General features: G+C 44.8%; 2 protein-coding genes and 1 pseudogene across 7 annotated transcripts; 2 read left to right on the top strand and 1 right to left on the bottom strand.

The window, feature by feature from the left end:
* The first annotated feature begins 1581 nt into the window (after nt 1-1581).
* On the top strand, nt 1582-10059 carry LOC107275731 (monooxygenase 2-like; annotated as a pseudogene).
* Nucleotides 10060-14139: 4080 nt separating this feature from the next.
* On the bottom strand, nt 14140-15347 carry LOC4331656 (sufE-like protein 1, chloroplastic/mitochondrial). The gene has a single exon (XM_015773409.3). The coding sequence runs from the start codon at nt 14802-14804 to the stop codon at nt 14322-14324; it is 483 nt and encodes a 160-aa protein (XP_015628895.1). The 5' UTR covers nt 14805-15347; the 3' UTR covers nt 14140-14321.
* Nucleotides 15348-16280: 933 nt separating this feature from the next.
* Nucleotides 16281-19523, top strand: LOC4331657 (monooxygenase 2). 6 transcript variants are annotated; one of them, XM_015773475.2, is made up of 6 exons: nt 16281-16416; nt 16627-16773; nt 18057-18191; nt 18274-18445; nt 18523-18751; nt 18844-19523. In XM_015773475.2, the coding sequence occupies exons 1-6, from the start codon at nt 16316-16318 to the stop codon at nt 19359-19361; spliced, it is 1302 nt and encodes a 433-aa protein (XP_015628961.1). In that variant the 5' UTR covers nt 16281-16315; the 3' UTR covers nt 19362-19523. The 6 variants fall into 6 exon arrangements, with proteins under 6 accessions (XP_015628961.1, XP_015628962.1, XP_015628963.1 ...); XM_015773476.2 differs by having other exon boundaries at nt 18280-18445; XM_015773477.2 differs by having other exon boundaries at nt 18123-18191.
* Nucleotides 19524-19808: the final 285 nt, after the last annotated feature.

The raw sequence follows: 19808 nt of genomic DNA on the forward strand, positions 1-19808 counted from the left end.
GATTTGGATCCTCTGACTTTACATGGGTAAAGTTAGAGAGCTAGAGTGCTGTTGCTACAGTGAAACACTACGTATTACTGTTTCTGATGTAGCACAGACACATTTTACTGTTAGGGTGTGTTTAGTTAGGGAAAAGGAAATTTTTGGGTGTCACATCGGACGTTTGACCGGATATCGGAAAGGGTTTTCAGACACGAATGAAAAAACTAATTTCAGAACTCGCCTGGAAACCGCGAGACGAATCTTTTGAGACTAATTAAGTCGTCATTAGCACATGTAGATTACTGTATCACTTATGGCTAATCACGGACTAATTAGGCTTAAAACATTCATATCGCGATTTTCCCCATAACTATGCAATTAGTTTTTCTTTTTATCTATATTTAATGCTTCATGTATGTGTCCAAAGATTTGATGTGATGTTTTTGGAAAAAAAAAATTATGAACTAAACGGGCCCTTATTCTCTGCCTTTTCCATCCAAGGTCAGAGGAGCTGGATCCACGCGCATTGTGCTCCAAATCTGATGGTGGGTAGACAAACTCGTTACGTGTTTGCATGCCGTTCTTGCTACGACGATCTAATCTTGTGAAAAATTCAACAGTGTTATATTTTCGAGAAAAAAATGGTGAACAATATTTTCAATTTTTTTTCATTAGCAATAATTTCAGTCGTCAAGGCACGCTATATATGCCTATTAGTGGGTCATGGCTCTTGGAAAAGGTTGCTCCTATAGATTACCTCTTACATGAGATACAGCATATTCTCTCTCCCATTTATCTTCTCTACTTCATCGTGTGATTATTTGCACTTATCATTTATTATGAAAAAAATTATGAAAACATAAAATTAAGGGGAGAGGTTACCGCCCCCACCCCGGTAAGACGGTTATCATGATAACCGCGCTGTAACCGTTGAAAACTGTCTGAATTTCGTCTTCAAAAAATTTAAATTAAAAAATTAGCAGTTTCGCGGTTACTGCGTGGTTTGAGCGGTAACCGCGATATTTGTAGAAAACATAAAATTATGAAAAAAATGCTAAAAAAATTTAAAAACACTTAAATGTGTGTAGAAATTAAGGATAATTATAATAATATATAGGATACCTGAAAACCTAGCTTGGATGTAAAATGCAAAAATTAAGGCCAATACATGTTTTTTCTTTTTTCCATTTCCTAAACAATTATTGGTTTTGCCCTCAAATTTGATTTTATCTTACTCTTTTTCAAAAAAAAAATTCTTCACCATCTACCATTAAAAATCAAGAACTACATCCATGATTTTTTTCTATTTTTTTAGAATTTTTGAATTTGCTCAAAAACCCTACTATTGATAACCTTACCATACCCCGCGGTAACCGTGCAGTTATAGGTGGTAAGGGAAACATGTCAACACTCACCGGAGTACAGCAGCCACACAAGCTACGGCTAGAGGCCATCACTCTCGCAGACAGCAGGACTCCAGGATCCAAACACGTGCGAGATAGGCTATTCATGATGCAGCCTGCAGCCACGAGGATCAATAGAGAATTTTGTGGCTAAGAAAGCTGAAAAAAAACGTGAGGTGTCTCCTAATAAGTAATAAGAGGGCCTGTGGCTAAAGAAGCTGACTACTGCATGATATTGGCTTAAATCCAAACACAAGGATGGCACCAACCGTGTTGCAACAAAAGGAAGCTGGCGAGGAGGACGTCGTCGTCGTCGTCGTGGGAGCCGGAATCGCCGGGCTCGCCGTGGCTCTCGGGCTGCACAGGTGGGAGCTTAGCTATTAGCGCGCGGCGCGGCGAGCGATGCGTTTGCCGGATAACTGGATATAGACTGCTCTCTGTGTTGGCACAGCTGCAGGTTAACTTGAGCTGAGATGGTATCATCTGCTTGCTTGCTTGATTAATCCGCATGCAGGAAAGGGGTGAAGTGCCGGGTGCTGGAGTCGTCGCCGGAGCTCCGGGCGTCGGGGTTCGCCATCGCGACGTGGAGGAATGCGTTGCAAGCGCTTGACGCCCTTGGGGTGGGTGACAAGATCAGGAAGTGTCATCTTCATCTTCAGGAGTAAGTACTAGTGTACTTTCTTCGTCCACTCACTAAAGTGCGGTTAAACTTGGCGCAATTTTTAAAACTAATTTGTAACTTTAAATTTCTCATATATTATAATGTTTGTCGCAATAAAATTATAATTATATGAAAGTAAATTTAAATAACAATCCAATAATATTATTTTCATCGAATAAAATTTAATTTATAGTTTATTGGTCAAATATTTAAAGAGTTAAATATTAAAAAACGTGCGCATTTAAAGAGTTAAATATTAAAAAACGTGCGCGCCTTAATGAGTGGACGAAGTCGCACAAGACTTAACAAAGACCTAAACACTGCAGGAGATACACCTTTGTTATTTCGTTTTTGCATGTCACTCAAACATGCATAATTTATTTTTAGATGAAACAAAATAAATTCATGTGTATACTTTATTACCATGTATGTCTAATTCGAGCTCTACAAGTTGCAAAAAAAAAAGAATATACGGCCGTACGTGAATATATGAATATTATGTACATTTTAATTTGTTAGTAGTTAATTCTTAATTGAGAAATTGTAGTAGTTAATTTAATTTTGTACTTTTTGAGTGATATACTGTATATTAATTATTTTTTGAAAAAAATATAAATGCAAGAAACAAGTGGACATTTCCTAGAGCAAAATTCCATCTCTATGTTTTGATCTGAATCGTTCACATCACACAGGTTGCAGGTCTTCTCTTCGTCCACGGGAGAGATGTCACATACAACGTCTCTCAATGTGCAGGGGAAACGGTGAGATGGCATGCTCAGACTGATCTCTACTACACACTCCAGGCCGTGCTTACACGCCGATTTGGCTTGGATGCAGAGGACCCAACGAAATGCTCTGCGTCAGGCGGGACTGGCTACTGCGAGCACTTGAGGAAGAGCTACCCAATGGCACAATACGCTACTCCTCCAAAATCGTTGAAATCGAAGAGGACGGCGACGCCAAGATCCTACACCTAGCCGACGGCGCAATTCTCAGAGCAAAGGTAGAAAAAGAACAGAGTGAATCCGTACATCGGTAGATGGATTCTAATCACTCGGTGAATGTCTACTCGTTTATTGCATATCAACAAAATAATTATAATTTTTTTTAGAAAAACTGATAAATAGATTGATATGTAATATATCAGTTCATAAACATATTTAATTTTAAATTCAACTTTTATAAGATGTAGCAATTTTACTGTGAAATATACGTACACTATGTAGAGTTTCATTTGTTATTTTTGTTATAACTTGTAAAAGTTGATTTTGAACTTGTCTGTTAGTAGAGTGATATATTTTAATATTATCAAGTTGTTTTAATTATTATTTATAACTATTTAGTTGACATGCAATAAATGGATGGATATCTACCTAAGTTGCTAAAAGTGTTTCACAGTGAATCCAAAAGATTATATGAACGGGGGATAAGATGGATTCTAATCACTCGAGCGGATGTCCACTCGTTTAGTGCATGTCAACTGAATGATCATGAAAAAAATTAAAAAAAATTTACAAGATAGATGATATATCCACAAAAATGCAAGTTAAAATTCAACTTTTATAAGTTCTACTCCCTCCGTTTCATAATGTAAGTCATTCTAGCATTTCTCACATTCATATTGATGTCAATGAATCTAGACATATATATCTGTCTAGATTCATTAACATTAATATGAATGTGGAAAATGCTAGAATGACTTACATTGTGAAACGAAGGAAGTAACAAAAACAACAAATTTAACTGTGAATATATGTATACTAATGAGAGTTTGATTTGTTATTTTTGTTACAGCTTATATATATCTATCTTGGAGATTAAAAGTATTACCCGGGATGCTTGAATTGTTAATGGCGGGGACGCATGCAGGTGCTGATCGGCTGCGACGGGGTGAATTCCGTGGTGGCGAAATGGCTGGGGCTCCCAAAGCCGTCCTACTCGGGGCGCTTGGCTACGAGAGGCCTCGCGTGTTACCCTGGCGGCCACGGCTTCGATCCCAAGTTCAAGATGTTCTTCGGCCATGGCTTTCGTCTCGGCTGTTGGCAATAGCAAAAAAATTCCGATCAAACACCTTGCTGGCAGACTGTTCACGCCCGGCACGGCAAGAACTGCAGCGGCAACAACGAACAGAGCAGCAAACAGAGCAGAGGAGAAGTTTCAGAGAAAGAATTCTTGCGAGAATTTATGGGGCAATTTTTTCTGGGTTTTTCTCATTCAACTGAATGTAAACCTTACAAAAAGAATAAAGAGCTAAGAGAACTACTTATACTCAACGCAAAAAAAAATAGGAATCCGAGGCAAAATCGCGCCATCCCACGATCCGCTTTTCTCTGAACTCCATGCACACACCCGCGCCACTGCCAGCGCTAGACTCGGTCACGATTAACTGATTCGCGACTTATTTGCATCTCTAACAAACTCCTGCTAGACTAATTCATCCTCCCGTTCAGCTCCGAGAGAATCGGCTTGCATTGGGCCACAGCTGAAATTAATCAACAATCTCCCCCTTAATTCTGCCGTGACCCTAGTGAACGAACACCAAGAAGGTGTCTCGCCGTCACCAGCTTCGCCGCCGGCAATCCTTTCGTCAGTGCATCCGCTCGCTGCTCCTCAGTCCGGACGAACTCCACAACAATTTGCCCGCCATCCACACACTCCCGTATGAAGTGATAACGGGTGTCAATATGCTTACTTCTCCCATGAAACACCGGGTTCTTCATCAATGCAATTGCTGACCTATTGTCGACGAAGAGCTTCACTGCTTTCTCCTCCACTCCCGCCACTTCTGCTAGCAACAATCTTAACCAGAGCGCTTGACAGGCCGCCGTCGTGGCTGCCATGAACTCGGCTTCACACGACGATAGTGCCACAGTTTTCTGCTTTTGCGAGCTCCACGCCACCAGACTCTGATTGATGTAGAACGCCATTCCACCAGTGCTGCGCCGATCATCCAAGTCCCCGGCGAGGTCACTGTCAGTATACCCTGTAATCTTCAGTGCCCCAGTGCCTGCAGCATACACGAGACCATAATCCATCGTTCCCTTGATGTATCTGAGAATTTGCTTCACAGCCTTGAAATGCATCACGGTTGGCCTCTCCATGAACCTGCTTGCCACCCCGACAGCATATGACAGATCCGGCCTCGTGTGAAGCAAATACCGAAGACTACCGATGATCCGCCGATACTCAGTTGCATCCACCGGGTGACCTTCTGGATCCTTGCTCAGCTGCGATCTCGGATCGATTGGAATTGAAACTGAGTTGCACTCCATCATCCCAAACTGAGACAGTAATTTCTTGGCATATGCAGTCTGTTTCAATGTGGTAGCACTCTCATCCTGATCAACCTCTATCCCGAGATAATATGTGAGCAAACCGAGATCACTCATCTCAAACTCCCCCATCATTTGTTCCTTGAAAACCTTCAATTCAGAGGGATTTTCTCCGGTGACAATGAGATCATCAACGTAAACGCCGACAATTATGCCATCACTTCCTCTGCCTCGGGTGTATACTGCCTGCTCCTGCGTACACCGATCAAAGCCGAGCTCCCTCAAGCTTCTGTCCAGGCGTATATTCCAGGCTCGCGGTGCCTGCCGGAGTCCATACAATGCCTTATGCAGCTTGAGCACAAGATGCTCTTTTCCTGATCTAGCAAACCCTTCCGGTTGTGCAACATACACCTCTTCTTCAAGTTCACCATTAAGGAATGCCGATTTGACATCAAGATGATGAACCTGCCAGCGGCGATCAGCCGCCACTGCAAGCACAACACGAACGGTATCAAGCCTCGCTACCGGAGCAAACACCTCTTCAAAATCGACCCCTTGTTTCTGCACATATCCTTTTGCAACCAACCGTGCCTTGTGCTTGATTATCTCCCCTGCCGTGTTCTTCTTGAGCTTATACACCCATTTCAGCCCAATCGCTCGGTGCCCGGCTGGCAACATGGCCAACTCCCACGTTTTGTTCTTCTCGATTGCCTCCATCTCCCTCTGCATTGCTTCTTCCCACGCAGGTTGGCCGGCAGCTTCTCGATAGCTTGATGGCTCTTCTGACTCAGCTAGGAGCGCCTCTCCATCACATTCGTCCTCCACCAAATCCACACGCGGGGCCTCACGCAGGACATCTGCCAGCGATCTATACCGCCTAGGCCCATCATCTGTATCGATGTTGTCATCTGTGCCCGGTGACGGCACCACCCCGGCAGAGTTTGTCGATGGAGAACCGGGCGTGGGCGTTCCAGGCAGAGTCGGTGATGCTGCCACCGGGCTTGCCGGTGACGGTACTTCTTCTGCCGCCACCACTGCTTCCTTCCCGGCGCGCCTGCCAGGAGACGGTGCCTGGTACGGCGGTACCACGCCGGCCGCTGTTGCCGGGCTCGGCAGCTGCTCACCAGGCTCCTCCTCCATCGCGAAATCCGTTGGCTCCTGTCCTGCAGCTGATGTCCACTCCCAAGGTACATTTTCCTCAAATACAACGTCACGACTTACATGTATGCGCCCACGACGCGGATCGAACAGACGATGAGCCTTGCTCCCTTCCTCCACACCGAGATACACGTACGGTGCACTCCTGTCGTCCAGCTTCTTGAGGTGCGGCTGCGTGTTTTTCGCGTGTGCCGTGCAGCCGAACACCTTGAGATGTCCCAGCTGTGGCTTCCTCCCCGTCCATGCCTCGAACGGAGTACGATCACCCATTGCCTTCGTCGGGAGCCGGTTAAGGAGATGCACCGCGTGACGCACCGCCTCCCCCCAAAACCTGCCCGGTACGCGCATCCCCTTCAGTAGTGAGCGTGCCATGGCCATCACCGTGCGGTTGCGCCTCTCCACCACCCCGTTTTGCTGGGGCGAGTACGGCGCTGTCAGGTGACGTTGAATCCCCGCCTCCTCGCACACCTGTGCAAACTCGCCTGACAGGAATTCACCACCCCGGTCTGACCGCAACGTCTTCACGCGCCGCCCAGCCGTGTTCTCGGCCAGTGGCTTGAACTTTACGAAAGCATCGAGCGATTGATCCTTCGTCTTGAGTACGAACACCCATATCCACCGGGAATAATCATCAACTATAAGAAAAAAATAGCGATTACCAGACATCGTATTCGGTGTAATCGGGCCGCACAGATCTATGTGCAGCAGCTCGAGCGGCTCCTCCGCCCTGAAGTGCGCCGCCGCCGGGAACGGCGCCCTGGCCTGTTTCGCCACCAGGCAAGATTGGCACAGCTGATTCGGGTGGACGATTGCCGGAACACCCCCGCCATCTCCTTGTCCACCAGCAGTTTCATTGCTTGAAAATTTACGTGTCCCAGCCGCGCATGCCACAGCCAAGCCGGGTCGTCGAGGCTGGACAGCAGGGACACGGGATGCGCCAGCTTCAACTCAATTCGGTAAAGACGATTTACAGTGCGCCTCACCTTCATCACCAGCCGCCATGGACTTTTGTCGAACACTTCGAGTACATCCTCATCCATGACCACGCGATGCCCGGTCTCTGTTAGTTGGCCCAAACTCACCATGTTACATTGCAGACTGGGGATGTAGTAGACGTCCTGTAGCAGCCATTGATCATCGTTCTTGCATGAAAAAAGAATCGACCCCTTCCCCTTGATCTGCACTGTGGAAGCGTCGCCGAACTTCACCCGTCCGGTGATCGACTCGTCCAGCTCCCGGAATTTGCTTCGATCGCCGGTCATGTGGTTGCTGGCCCCGTTGTCCAGGAACCAGACATCGCCAGCATGTCCACCAGCGTCTGCCAGCAGCAGCTTGGGCCACACGCGCTGCTCGCGTACGACCAAGCCGCACGACGCGCGCTCTGGCACATCCTCCGTCACCGCAAGCAACAGGGCAGGCCCGGCGTCCTCCGTCTGTGCAAGATGTGCTTCTCCCTTCTTCTTCTTCGGATGTGGGCATTGGTTAGAGTAGTGCCCGTACTCCTCGCAATTGAAGCACTTGATGTGACTCTTGTCACGGCCACCGCCGCCAGAGCCTGCACCTGAGTCGCCCCGCGGCGTCCCGCCGCGTCCGCCTGCGCCACGGCCTCTGCCGCGACCGCGACCGCCCTGGCCGCGCCCAGCACCTTCACCTGAAGGTTTGTTCTTCTGTGGTGGCGAGGATTCCCCGCCGTTCTTCTTGAAGTGAGCTTCCCACTCCGCTTGAGTGAGGAGCACCTGCCCGTCGGTGGTGACCCCGCCGGCGGCAGCCTTCTTCTTCCGCATGCGCTCCTCGTAGGCCTTCAGTCGACCCACTGCCTCCTCAAATGGCATAGTATCAATGTCATAAAATTGCTCAATACCTGCGACGAGGCTGACGAATTTTTCCGGCACCGTGTCGAACAGCTTCTTCACCATCGCGGAATCACCCAGCGTCGAGCCCAACGCCGAGTGACGCACGCTCATCGCGGTGATGCGGCCCGCGTACTGATCCAGAGTTTCCCCTGGCTCCATCACCATGGCACCAAATTCACCCTTCAACGTCTGCAAGCGCGCTTCGCGAACGCGGTCCGCGCCCACGAACCTTGTCTTCAAGCAATCCCACACTTCCTTCGCCGATCTCTTCTTCGCCACCTGCATCAGCAAGTCCTCCGGCTGGGACTGCAACAGATGGGACCTCGCCTTCTTGTCCCTTCTTGGGTCGACGGCCACCCCGGCCGCCGGCTCGATGGCGTCCCAGACACCCTGGTCCTCCATCATCGCCTGAACCCGAATGCACCAGCTGGTGTAGTTCGTTGCCGTGAGTTGTGGGTAGGAGAAAGCACTCCCCGAGCTCCCCCTCGCCGGATCCGCTCCCGCTCCCGCCGGAACCAACGCCATGGTGTCAGATCAGCCCTCAACCTGAGTGCTCTGATACCACTTGTTGGCAATAGCAAAAAAACTCCGATCAAACACCTTGCTGGCAGACTGTTCACGCCCGGCACGGCAAGAACTGCAGCGGCAACAACGAACAGAGCAGCAAACAGAGCAGAGGAGAAGTTTCAGAGAAAGAATTCTTGCGAGAATGTATGGGGCAATTTTTTTCTGGGTTTTTCTCATTCAACTGAATGTAAACCTTACAAAAAGAATAAAGAGCTAAGAGAACTACTTATACTCAACGCAAAAAAAATAGGAATCCGAGGCAAAATCGCGCCATCCCACGATCCGCTTTTCTCTGAACTCCATGCACACACCCGCGCCACTGCCAGCGCTAGACTCGGTCACGATTAACTGATTTGCGACTTATTTGCATCTCTAACAAACTCCTGCTAGACTAATTCATCCTCCCGTTCAGCTCCGAGAGAATCGGCTTGCATTGGGCCACAGCTGAAATTAATCAACATCGGCGTGATCCCCTGCAACGATACTGATGTCTACTGGTTCTTCACCTGGTCTCCTTCTGAGCACGGTTAGTCTCTGTCATTGACACAGTGTCACGAACAGTGAATCGATTAGTGATCAGCAATTGATCGGTGCGTTGCTGCTCTAGATGACGATGCTCTAGCCAAGAAGAAGCAGTTCGTGCTGACCAAGCTGAGGAGCGCCGAGATCCCAGCCGAGGTGATGGAGGTCATCGAGAGGAGCGACGCGAAGCACGTGCTCACCGCGCCGCTGCGTTTCCGGCCGCCGCTCTCGCTGCTGCTGGCGAGCATCCGCAAGGGGAACGTGTGCGTCGCCGGCGACGCGCTGCACCCGATGACGCCCGACCTGGGGCAGGGCGGCTGCGCGGCGCTGGAGGACGGCGTCGTGCTGGCGAGATGCCTCGGCGACGCCATCCTCGGCGGCGGCGGCGGCGGTGCGGAGAGCGAGAGGATCGAGGCGGGTCTGCGTGAGTACGCGAGGATCCGGCGGTGGAGGAGCGCCGAGCTCATCGGGACAGCCTACGTGGTTGGCTTCATGCAGGAGAGCAGCAATGCGGTCATCAGCTTTCTGCGTGACAATTGGTTGGCCAGAGCGCTGGTGAGAAAGCTTCTGAAAATGGCGGACTATTACTGTGGCAAGCTCTAAAATGTGAATGGTTATTGGCCTTATGCACTGGGAACCTTTTACAGTGGTCTCTATACTCTCTACTCGCAATACACTATTATTGTATTATCATTAGAGGAGTATACAAAGGTATCGTTGTTTGACGGGACTTATAAAAATTATAAAAATAAAAACTAATGAGATAATAAACCTTAAAAACTATAAGATTTAATTTTTAAAGGTTCCATAAAAATAAATAAAAACAATGGTAGATCGAGCAAATAACGAAGGGAGCGATAGGAGTAAGGGTAGCAATAGGTACGATTTTTAAAAACTATAAAATTAGAAACACAGGAAGGTTAAGAACTAACTTTGAAAATATACTATTCATTAACCTTTTTTTTCCCTCAAAAATATTCCTTATGCAATTTATTTGATAGAAATATACCGTTATCTCGTATAACCGTTGGTTGAAAATAATATGGGCATGACGGCACGGACGGCGCGAGATCGCGCTGTGTCACGCAGTGACGGTGCAAGACCGCTCGATCTCGCATTACCAGCGAGCGAGACCGAACAGGTTGGCCGCTTCAAATTAATTAATTATCCTGATTAGCAATTTATTAATTAATTGCTAATTAAAATAATTAATCACTAATTATTATTAGTTAGTCATTAATTGGGTAATTAATCACAAATTAAATTGGAGCCGTTCGACATGGACGTCGGTCTCGCTATTTCCATATGCGAGACAGCTCGGTCTCGCAATGTCACCGCACGACACTATCTGTGTCGTCACACCCACGTCATTTTTCACTTAATGGTTCTGCGAGATCGATAGTATATTTGTGTAAAAAAATTGCATCCCGAATATTTCTGAGAGAAAAAACAAATGAATAGTACATTTTCAAATTTAATTCGGGGAGATAAGGTTTGGTTTCTCAAAATCTTAAGACAACGAGATATCTAATTAATAAACTTTATGTAAAATTATTTTAAAAATAGATAATTTTGTATAGATGCTAGCCACACAATTGTGTGGGTCACGCATCTAGATTTTTTAAAAAATGCATTATTTAGTAGTTTGGAAAAGTGCGCACGAAAAAACAGAAAACTTTTCTCTTTTTTTTGCTATTGCCGAACCTAGTGCCTCTTATACTCCCTTTGTCCCAACGTATAAGGGATTTTGAAATGAGGAAACACATTCTAGTACTATGAATCTGGACTTGTTTAAATTATAGTACTAAGATATGTCTCATCCATATAAAATCTATTATATTTTGGGACGGAGGAAGTGTAAGGAATAATTTATTATCTCTCATTCCTTCTCCCTGTACTTTATCATGTTCTTTCTTTTAGAACTTGTTACATCAAACATTAAAAGCACAACACGTGCACAAGGGATACATTTGTTAGAGTACGCAGCCTGGGCCACCGACCATGTGCCACCCAGATCACATTGGGCCTGCTCCAATACAGGCCCAACCGGAGCCACAACTTTAGGTCCTGAGCCTACACAACCCAAAAGACTAGCTCCGGTTTGGAACCCGGAACAATTTCCATGGGTCACATGGTGGAGAGCCCGGGTAACAAGTTTTCGGGGTCACATGGGGTTAATGTGACGAGGGAGATTGTTGGGCCTGAGGCCAGGTAACAAGTCTTCGAGGTCACATGGGTTAATGTGACGGGGAGATTGTTGGGCCCGATGTGTGACGAGGGAGATTGCTGGGTTTAGTCCCACTTAAAAGGTGGGGCGGTCCTCACCCCATCAGACTAGTCTTTTGGGTTGTGTAATCCTAGGACCTAAAGTTATGGCTTCGGTTGGGTCTGTGGTGGAGCAGACCCAATGTGACCTGGGTGGCCCACGGTTGGTGGGCCGGGCTGCGCACTCTAACAACATTTTCAGCTGCTCAAGAGGCAAAAAGCAGGATTTGTTTGGTGGAACTAGTATTTGCTATTACAAACATGATTAATATTTTTGACAGCTTGCTATAGGCAAAACAACCCTTGATTCTCTGGCCTTTTCCTAGATAAGTAATCAATCATTTTGTTCATTTCTCTTGGAATCCATGTAGTATTGATTGAAGCACCACCTGAAAATTAACGCAGCTTTATTGCAAGCAGCGGTAAAAGGCTCCAATGATGATTTTGATTTATGTAATTTGATTGCTGGAGAAGAAACACCAACTGTTGATTATCTGAAAGAAAAACTGGATTTGCAATGTGAAGTTTAACACAAATGAAAATAGCTAACTTAAAAAGCTGCTAGTTCTGCCCGAATAAGGGACACATAAAGATCTGATTTTGCTTGAACAAAAATAGCTTGATGATTTAGAGAGTCATGAATAAAGATACCAAACCCAAACAGATTATCTTTCCAAGAAGCATCTACATAACATCTAGTTCCTGGCAACAATTTGATAGAGGCAGCAGCAATATCATCTTTAATTGGAAGAGTTCCAAAAGGAATGGGAGCCTTTGCAGGTCTGTAATGTAGCTAAGGCCTAAGTGTTATGTCAAGTAACTACTGTTCTGAATCTTGAGGATACAAATAAAACTCTTTTTTTTGCGGTCTTTTTTTTATTCTTAAAATACTGGTCATTCTTTCTTAATATACTACGGCCGGTGTTCTTGCCGTCCCGGCAAAAAAAAAAAGTCATTCCTAGCTATCCAAATAAACCTAAGCATGACACAAGTTTTTTGTAGGATGTTCTCAGATTTGTTTGTGACAAGCAAGTAAGCTAAAATATCAGAGACATTATACATTAAATCAGTGATGCGATTAACAAAAGTGATTTCTGAAATATGCCAAGTGACTCTAGCAAAAGAACAGTGAAAAAAAAGATGAACCTCATTTTCTGAAGAATTGAAACAAGAGCAAATATCAGGAATGTCACAGAATTTTAAGTGAAGATTGGCAACAGTTGGAAGAGCCTTTCTATTAAGTCTCCAAATAAAAGTTTTAAATTTAGGAGGAATGCACTTAGTGGAACAGATTTTCAAAAGAATATTAAGCTGCAAAGAAGTAACAATTGTGAAAACTGAATGTGATAGATTATATACCTGCTTGTATGCACTCTTTGAAGTACATTCACCTGAAGAATTATGAATCCAGCAAATTTTGTCTTCATTGTCCCGAGGAACGATCTGAACTTTCATTATATGTTGTACCATTGGCTGATCAAATATTTGATTGAGTTTGCTCAGTTCCCAACATGTCCTGTCATCCCAAAGCTGAGAAATAGTATTAGGAGATGCATTTGCAAAAATCATTCCAAGACCGCCAGGAAATACCTTTCTTAGAGCCTTCATTATGCACTCTTGTCCACCAAAACCGCGCTAATAATAGCTGTCAACTTGTTCAATAAGCTCTTAGAATGTAAAATCGTGGACATACAGTAAATAGGGATTGAAGCGAAAACATATTTAATTAAAGACAAGTGGCTAGCATGAGAGAGCATGTTAGCTTTAAGAGAGGTAAGACGAGCTTTGAATTTGGAAATAATAAACTTATAAGCAGAAGCTCTAGTTCTTGTGTTAATAATCAAAGGGTGACCAAGATGTTTAGTGGAATTTTCTATCAGAGGGACATGAAAAATATTGAGAATTTGATGTTTTTGTTGATTAGGAGTGCTTGAGCTAAAGAAAATAGAAAATTCCCCCAGTTAGGAGTTTGAACAGATTGAGCACAACAAGTTTGAACAGTTTGAAAAATTCTAGTAGCTTCTCCATCATTTGCCTGACCCACAGTGATTAGGTTATTTGCATACATCAGAGAATGAAGAATTGTACCTCCTGTCGTCGTTATCCCTTTAATATAACCTGATTGCCTGCATCTAAAAGAGACTCAGAAAGTTCATTAATTACGAGAACAAATAAATAAGAAGATAAAGGACATCTTTGTCATATCTTTATCGTGTTCTCTCCTCTACTTTATCATGCGTTATCTCCGTCTAAAATATATTCATGTGTTCTCTCTGTCTTAACATATACTCCTAGATGCTTTGTGGTTCGAGGCAGCCGTAATATCTCAATTCCGTTATACTAGTACTTCAATTCCACACGTTGAGACGGAGAGAACATGGGAAATTCTAGGAAGCGTCATTTGAGACCTTACAGCAGGGGACAGCGAGTACAGCGAGAAAATTGATATTTTACCATGGTCAAAAACTGGATTTCGCTGGAATGCCACTTTCAAAAGTGGTTTCGTTAAAAAACCACCCTCAAACAGGAGCAACATATTACAATGTCATTTCATCCATTTCTTCTCAAATTAATGATTTTTTAATGTTTTTTTATTGCTGAGTGACCAAAATAGCATTGGATCCTATCTCATCTCTCCCTATATATCTCTTACTCCTCTCCATTGCCAATGGTGGGTGGCGCCGGCGCGGCTGGGGACGGGGATGGCGGCGGCGGCTCGGCTGGGCATGGGGACGGTGACAGCAGCAGGCGGTTCGGCAACCTCTTGGACCACATCTTGGCGACCAATTTCCTCAGTGGTTACCTCACCGATGGTGATCTCCAGCACCTTGTGCTTCATGAGGCTAATCATGTTGAGCAGGCCGCTGTTCCTAGACGGCGAGAGGCTCTGCCTGATCCCAAGCAACTCGATGAACTCGACGGGCACCATGGCGACATCCCGCGCCGGCGCGTCGAAGAGGCCGAGCACGAGCAGCGCGGCGAGGCCCTTGGTGAGCTGCGCGTCAGAGTCGGCCTGGAAGCTGACCCTGTCCGGCGCGCCCTCCTTCGGCGCGGCGTGGACCCAGACCTGGGAGACGCATCCCCGGATGCAGTTAGCGTCGGTCTTGAGCGCGGGGTCCATGGGCGGCAGCCGCGCCCGCGCGGCGTAGGGACGCCGTCCCCAGCCGCGCCGCCGAGCCGAGCAGCCTTCCACACCCACGTCGGCGTCGTCCCCGTCCCCGTCCCCAGCCGCGCCGCCGCCGTCCCCATCCCCAGCCGCACCACCAAGCCGCCCACCATCTGCAACGGAGAGTAGGAAGAGATGGAGGAGACATGAGATAGGATCAAGGTATTTTGGTCATCTCAGCAAGAAAAAATATTACAAAAATCATTAAACTAAGAAGAAATGGATGAAATGGCATTGCAACATGTTATCCCTGTTCAAAGGTGGCATTTTAACGAGACCACTTTTGTAAGTGGCACTCCAGCGAACCGTTTCGATAATGGCAAAATATCAATTTTCTAGAGTACAGCAGCCACACAATGCTTCAATCAGTGTCAGGGGTATCAATTGTCAAGCTAGGTATGGCATACTCCCTCCGCCTTAAAAAAAGACAAACCCTTGTTTCCGTGTCCAATATTTGACCGTTCATCTTATTTGAAAAAATTATGAAAAAAATTAAAAAGATAAGTCACGCATAAAGTATTAATCATATTTTATCATCTAACAACAATGAAAATACTAATTATAAAAAAATTTCATATAAGACAGACAGTCAAACGTTAGCACGGGAATCCACGGTTTGCCTTTTTTTTGGATGGAGTGAGTATGATTTGCCCATTAATCACAGACTCGAGGGCCTAAGCACCTACTTCCTCTATCCCATAAAAACCGAGTCTAAAATTAAATGTGACATATTCAGTACAACAAATTTAAACAGAGATATGTCCAAATTCGTAATACTAATATATGTTACATTCAGTATTATATTGGTTTTTTATGGGATGGAGAGAGAGTCCGTCTATTCTAAAATAAACTAATCGTCCTAGAATGTGTTATATTGTTGTAAGAGTTTGGTTTATTTTCGAGGGAATACTAGGAGGAGTACGAACTTGATTGATGCAGCCCGTAGGCTGTAGCCACGTGGATCAATAAGGACTTTTGTGGCTAGAAAAACGTGAGGTGCGGCTAAAAAAACGTGAGGTGTAAGAAGCTTGTGGCTACAGCTAGCCTACAGAAGCTGACTAGTACGACTGTCTTTATTTACCTTCAAACTTTTAATTTTTTTTACATCAAATGTTTGGACACATGTATGGAGCATTAAATATGAATAAAAAAACCAATTGCACAATTTACATGTAAATCATGAGACGAATATTTTAAGCTTAATTACGCTATGATTTGACAATGTGGTGTTACAGTAAATATTTACTAATGATGGATTAGTTAGGCTTAATAGATTCGTCTCGCAGTTTATATGCGGAATCTGTAATTTGTTTTATTATTAGTTTACGTTTAATGCTTTAAATGTGTGTCCGTATACGTCAAACTTTTTTTTTTTTGCCAAAACATCTAGACACGGCCTATGTGAACTTGGTTTGTTTATAAAACAGTGACCCCCAGTTAGCCTGCACCATCTACTAGCTAGTAGAATGGCATCAACTATATTGCAACGAAAGAGAGCCGGAGAGGATGCCGTTGTCATCGTGGGAGCCGGAATCGCCGGACTCGCCGTGGCTCTCGGGCTGCACAGGTGGGAAACTGAGGGGGTGTTATATTTTAGCCCCTCTCACAAAACCAGAGGGACTTATGTTTTTGAGAGTTTAGCCCCTCTCTCCCAAACACCCCCTGAGCCCCCTGAGAATGTGTTGGCTTTCTGTATGTGTCGCCGTGTTGGCAGCTGCATGTTAACTTGAGCTGAGCTGATATCATCTGCTTGCTTGCTTGATTGATCCGCATGCAGGAAAGGGGTGAAGTGCACGGTGCTAGAGTCGTCGCCGGAGCTCAGGGCGTCGGGGTTCGCCATCGCGACGTGGAGGAATGCGTTGCAAGCGCTTGACGCCCTTGGGGTAGGCGACAAGATCAGGAAGTGTCATCTGCATCTTCAGGAGTAAGTACAACGCACCTGGTTTAAAACACTGCATGAAGATATATCTTTGACGAGAAAATTATTACATATCATTAGAACTAGCTGGTAGTCTGCGTAAACACACGGCTAGCACTCATTTAAAATTATCTAATTTATTTAAAATTTGCTAAATAATAATCTCGTTGTTTTAAGATTTTTAAAATAAATCTTATCATCATTGTTTTTTTATTTTTATATGTTTTAAAAGTCACACCCACCACCGACTTTCACTTCTTTGTCTATCTATTGATGCTATTTTCAACCATACCATTTTTCGGTAAAGTTGCCAAAAAAAATGGTTATATTTAGTTTGTTGCCAAATTTGATCAATACATAAGAAATCCTGCTATAAAATTTTAGCAATATTACCACTTTACCAAAATTTTGACATTGCCAAAACTTGGTAAGGTTTATTTTGGCTACAATCTGAACAAGCCCATATTTTTTTGGAAGTCCCCTCAAATGCCGTCACTAGACTCCTTCACGGCATGCCCGATGTTCTTGTCATTGAGATTTTAGAAATTAAACATGATTATTATTATTAGGTTTCTTTTTTTACTTTCTAATAGTCCCGTCAACCAGCACAACACTACTCTTATACGACCTTCCCGTCGCCTCTCCCCTACTGAACCTAATCATTAGTTAGATATTGTTTTTTAATTTCCCATTAACCGTCACCACTCTTCCTCTTTACGGCTCGCATGTTGTTCTCTTTTATCATCATTGTCACTGTTGTGTTATAGATAGAATGTTTTTTCAATATTATTTATTTTTTACTCCAAATTTTTGTTATTTATAAATCGTGTTCCTAGTTGAACTTTTTTTTAAATTTCTAATTTTGTTTTCATTTTTTTTCCGATTTTAGTTAGTCTTGTATAGTGTTCAATATTGATCTGTTTTCACTATTTCTTATTATTCCGGATTACAGTTATTTCAAAATTGTATTGATACTTGAACTCACATATTTATATTTTTCTAATTTAAAATTATTATATTTTATTTTAAATTAATCTCGTGTTGTGTTCTGCTAGATGGTCTCAAACTTCTTTGAGTATTCCTTATTTTCTATTTCACAAATATGTATGTTTAAATTTAGCTCCTACATATTGTAAAAAGACAAATATGACCGTGAATTTACACGTACAAGTTATATTTTTATTTATTTATAAATATTTTTAGAGATCGAATTCTAACCTGCATGTTTATACAATGACATATCACATATTAATATATCATATTAAATTGTTACGTGAAATGCAAGAAAGGAGGTTGTATTCTCTGGAGGCAAATTTCCATCTCCATATCTTAGACCTTAATTTTTCACATCACAGGTTGCATGTCTTCTCTTCGTTCACCGGAGAGATGGCACATGCAACGTCTCTCAATGAGCAGGGGAAACGGTGAGATGGCATGCTCGGACTGATCTCTACTGATTATATACACCGTTCATTCTAGACAACGCTTACATGATTGTTGGCTTAGATGCAGAGGACCCAACGAAATGCTCTGCGTCAGGCGGGACTGGCTACTGCGAGCACTGGAGGAAGAGCTACCAGAAGGCACCATCCGCTACTCCTCCAAGATCGTTGAAATCGAAGAGGACGGCGACGCCAAGATCCTACACCTAGCCGACGGCGCAATTCTCCGAGCAAAGGTAGAAGAAGAAAAAACACAGTGAATCCCAAAGATTGCGAACTGAGAATTCTTGAATTGTTAATGGCGCGGATGCAGGTAGTGATCGGTTGCGACGGGGTCAATTCCGTGGTGGCAAAATGGCTGGGGCTCGCAAAGCCGTCCTACTCGGGGCGCTTGGCTACGAGAGGCCTCGCGTGTTACCCTGGCGGCCACGGCTTCGATCCCAAGTTCAAGATGTTCTTCGGCCATGGCTTTCGTCTCGGCGTGATCCCCTGCAACGATACTGATGTCTACTGGTTCTTCACCTGGTCTCCTTCTGAGCACGGTTAGTCTCTGTCATTGACACACTGTCACGAATGGTGAATCGATTGGTGACCAGGAATTAACCGGTGCACGCATGTTTGGTTGCTGCTCCAGATGATGATGCTCTCGCCAAGAATAAGAAGTTCGTTCTGACCAAGCTGAATAGCGCGGAGATCCCAGCCGAGGTGCTCGAGATCATCGAGAGGAGCGAGGCGAAGGACGTGCTCACCGCGCCGCTGCGTTTCCGGCCGCCGCTCTCGCTGCTGCTGGCGAGCATCAGCAAGGGGAACGTGTGCGTCGCCGGCGACGCGCTGCACCCGATGACGCCCGACCTGGGGCAGGGCGGCTGCGCGGCGCTGGAGGACGGCGTCGTGCTGGCGAGATGCCTCGGCGACGCCATCCTCGGCGGCGGCGGCGGCGGTGCGGAGAGCGAGAGGATCGAGGCGGGTCTGCGTGAGTACGCGAGGATCCGGCGGTGGAGGAGCGCCGAGCTCATCGGGACAGCCTACGCGGTCGGCTTCATGCAGGAGAGCAGCAATGCGGTCATCAGCTTTCTGCGTGACAATTGGTTGGCCGGAGCGCTGGTGAGAAAGCTTCTGAAAATGGCGGACTATGACTGTGGCAAGCTCTAAAATGTGAATGGTTATTGGCCTTCTGTACCGGGATCCTTTTACAGTGGTCTCTACTCTCTAGACTCTCTACTCGTAATACACTATTATTGTATTATCATTAGTACAAGTGACCAACTATTGATTTATGAATTCTGCTTCTAATAAAAAAATATTTTGCTATCAGTGGTTGAGGGCAGGGTTCAAAATTCCATAACAAAATTTCAGAAATTTTGGTTCTCATTTGGTACTATTTATTCAAATTTGATAAAATTTTGTTCAAAAATTCAAATAATTTCGGCCATATCGGTGACCCCTGATACAAATGAATGAATGCACTTAGCGTAGGTTTCACTGATTTGTGATAAGTTTGACTTAGATTTGTCAGATTTTCATCAAATTTGGCATATTTTTGTCAAAAATTGTTTTTGTTAAATTTGACTTTAGTTTGATAAAATGGACTTTAAATTT

The sequence above is a fragment of the Oryza sativa genome, chromosome 3, assembly GCF_034140825.1.
Source record: "Oryza sativa Japonica Group chromosome 3, ASM3414082v1".
NCBI lineage: Eukaryota > Viridiplantae > Streptophyta > Magnoliopsida > Poales > Poaceae > Oryza > Oryza sativa.

Excerpts from the sequence above, each read along its gene's own strand:
- LOC4331656 (XM_015773409.3), bottom strand. The coding sequence starts at position 14,804 with ATGGACCCCGCGCTCAAGACCGACGCTAACTGCATCCGGGGATGCGTC.
- LOC4331657 (XM_015773475.2), top strand. The coding sequence starts at position 16,316 with ATGGCATCAACTATATTGCAACGAAAGAGAGCCGGAGAGGATGCCGTT. Across the intron at positions 16,774-18,056 it reads TGTCATCTGCATCTTCAGGA|GAGGTTGTATTCTCTGGAGG; the intron begins GTAAGTACAACG and ends AATGCAAGAAAG. Across the intron at positions 18,446-18,522 it reads GCGCAATTCTCCGAGCAAAG|GTAGTGATCGGTTGCGACGG; the intron begins GTAGAAGAAGAA and ends GCGCGGATGCAG.